General features: G+C 38.5%; 1 protein-coding gene across 1 annotated transcript in view; it reads right to left on the bottom strand.

The window, feature by feature from the left end:
- The window catches only part of EFNB2 (ephrin-B2), a gene marked incomplete at its 5' end in the record, with an annotated part of 17,484 nt that extends 14,908 nt beyond the window's left edge, over positions 1-2,576 (bottom strand). Inside the window, one exon of the mRNA XM_008945630.1 lies at positions 2,293-2,576. Within this exon, the coding sequence (XP_008943878.1) occupies positions 2,293-2,576 (284 nt within the window). The remainder of the gene's footprint in view (positions 1-2,292) is intronic.
- Between the last annotated feature and the right edge of the window lie 428 nt (positions 2,577-3,004).

Here is a 3,004-nt window from a genome sequence, read left to right as displayed (position 1 = left end):
AAAGGGAAAAAAGGGAAAGGAAAAAAAGGGAAAGGGAAAAAAAGGGAAAGGGAAAAAAAGGGAAAGGGAAAAAAAGGGAAAGGGAAAAAAGGGAAAGGGAAAAAAAGGGAAAGGGAAAAAAAGGGAAAGGGAAGGAACAAACACACACAGTGCCCTCCCCTTCTGGGCCCGAGCACGTCTGTTAAATTACAGGTCTGGGAATAGGGGTGTAGATAAATGATTTACAGCCTGATTTGCATACGTGATTAAGATCTATTATATTCCTTATAAAAATAAATGTCCTGACTACCAGAACTTGCTTCTGACACAGGTCAGGTCATGAGCTTTTGAACACACTCTCAAACCTATCTACCTCCAGTATCTCTGTTAAATGCTAGTTTGCTCCCTCTTCTTAATGTGTCTGAGACCAGCACCACTGGATTCATCCTTCTCCCCAAAAAGTGAGACTTTTAGCTTCAGAATGGGTGGGTTTTCAAGGCTGGTTTTTTTTCTAGCCTATTAAAATGGATGGGTCCTCCTGCTGCAGCTCAGTTAGCATGCTGGCAATGCAGTGATAAATTAGCCATTTGTTTATGCCAGAATGAGCAGGGAAAGCAATACCCTAAGGCACTCCAGTGTTTCTGCAAGGCCAGTGTGATTTTTGAGGCATTAGGCTGAAGGCTGAGCAAGTTCTTCCAACCAAACTATACTGTAACCTTCCAGGAAATGCAACATCTATTATGCTTATTGCTATAATGAAATAATTACAGAAAACTAATGAAAATGATCCATACTTAATAATTCTCTGGGTAAATCCATGACATACCTAGGACAGAACTGACAGGGTATCAGAAAGCTCCATTTGTGCCCATAAATTTTCAGGTAATAATTGTAACAGTGCCATTTGTTCCACTACAACTGATCTGCTGGGGTTGTGTTTAAAAGCAGCACTGAACGTATTTCATCCTTAAAACCCACTAGTTGAGCATGGTCATATTTATGCTCCACATTTTCACAGGAGTTACAGACAAACATTTCTTGACATCTCATCTTACAGCTTTTACCCTTGTAGATCTCACTGGATTTCAGTGGGAAATTTATTGAAGTCAAATTCTAAGTGGGATGAGGTTTTTTTATACCCCCTGACTAAATAAAGTGTGTATATTAAGTGATGTTTTCCTGAAACCTTCAAAACCAAAACATGGGTTTTTTGTGCCTCTCACAACTGCTGTTTAGCAATTTCCACATTTAGTATTTAACAGAGTGAATTCTTAGTTTCTGTGACATACAATCTGTTTTATACACAGCATGCAGTACTATGGTTGTAATTGAAAAAGTGAGCATTAATTTATATGAAATAAATTTCCATTTCCACTTTAAAAGTACTTGCTCAGAACACTTGTAAAATTACCAGTAGTTTTAACAAAGAAATTAATATTTAGAGTGGCAGACACTACATGAAATGTTATTAGATGAAGGTATCAGCCTTCCAGTTTTCAAGGAGGTGGCAGGAATGTGTTTGGGGACAAATATTTTAGCAGGGTCTGTTGTGATAGGGGAAGGTGTTTTATTTTAAAATAAAAGAGAGCAGATTTAGACTAGATAAAAGGAATAAATATTTTACATTTTACAGATTCCCCATCCCTGGGGACATTCAAGGTCAGGCTGGATGGGGCTCTGAGTAACCTGATCTAACTGGAGATGTCCATACTCATCACAGGGGATTGGATTAGATGACCTTGAAAGGTCCCTTCCAACCCAAACTGTTCTATGAAATAAGACACATCAGGATCTAAATTCCTTGTAACTGCAGAAAAGACAATGCACAGAACTTGCCCATCTCCTGCTGACTTGTGATCCTTGCTCACAAGTCCCCGTGGGGCCAAATGAGATCCACAGGCCATAATATTACAAGGATAAAATCTAAACTCATGTCAGTTGTTCCATTGCTGAGGTCTCAGTTTATGCTAACTCCTAATTCACCTCATTAACTTTACACATCATCAGTAATTGGAATCTACCTCCAGACTCACTTCCAGCCATAAACACCTCGTGAGGCTACAACTCACACAAAGTTCACTTCTATTTCTGCTTCAAATCCAATTGGGTTTACACAAATCAAAGTAAAAAGAGACAGAGGCCCCACAGAAGTTAAGAACAATTTCAAAAAGATGTTGGGAAGAAAATATTTTCAGAGAAAAAAAAAAATACAAACCCATTCACATGCTTCTTAGTTCACTCATCATGTACAAAACAGACAAAAGAATGAACAATTATACTTAAAAGAATGAACAACTGAAATTTTGAACTTACATATGACGTAATAATCTTTGTTCTTCTGAAATTCCAGGCCCCACAGATTGGGGCTGAATTCTTGAAACTTGATGGTAAACTTCACATCTTGATCTGGTTTGGCACAGTTGAGTAGAGGTGTATTGTCCTTTTTAATAGCACAGCTATCTGCTTGGTCTTTATCAACCATGTAGACCTTATAATATTCATACTGGCCAACAGTCTTAGAGTCCACCTTTGGGCATATAATATCCAGTTTGTCTCCTATCTGTGGGTATAGTACCAATCCTTGTCCAGGAAGGAATCTAGAAAAAATAAAAAGAAGAAAAAAAAGCAAGAGGGAAAAAAAAAAAAAAAGGAGAATGTGAGACACTGGTTAAAATCTCCTCCAGAAAAGTAGCAGTTGAAGAAAGGAACAAACACACAGTTTCCAAACCCAAAATAACAGACTGAACAAACCAGATCTTAACAGTTTGGGCCTGGCTCAATTTAATATCCACGAGGTGTTTGTTTAGAACTTGGAAACTGCAGATGGATTCAGCACTCTAGCCCTTACTGCAGTTCAGGTCTGGTGTCTCTGGCAAGCACTGCTGCTCCTTCCACATTTGGCCACTTCCAGCAGCTAACATCCAGTGGGCTCCAATCCTATTTTCCTGCTTTGGTAACATTTCTACTATTCTTTCATATATTTCACTCATTTTGGGCAGGGGAGAACGACAAGAATAATCTTTCA

Source organism: Merops nubicus, unplaced genomic scaffold, assembly GCF_000691845.1.
Source record: "Merops nubicus isolate BGI_N331 unplaced genomic scaffold, ASM69184v1 scaffold17178, whole genome shotgun sequence".
Classification (NCBI taxonomy): Eukaryota; Metazoa; Chordata; class Aves; order Coraciiformes; family Meropidae; genus Merops; species Merops nubicus.
The sequence above is the reverse complement of the archived record's forward strand: the minus strand, read 5'-3'. Positions and strand labels throughout refer to the sequence as shown.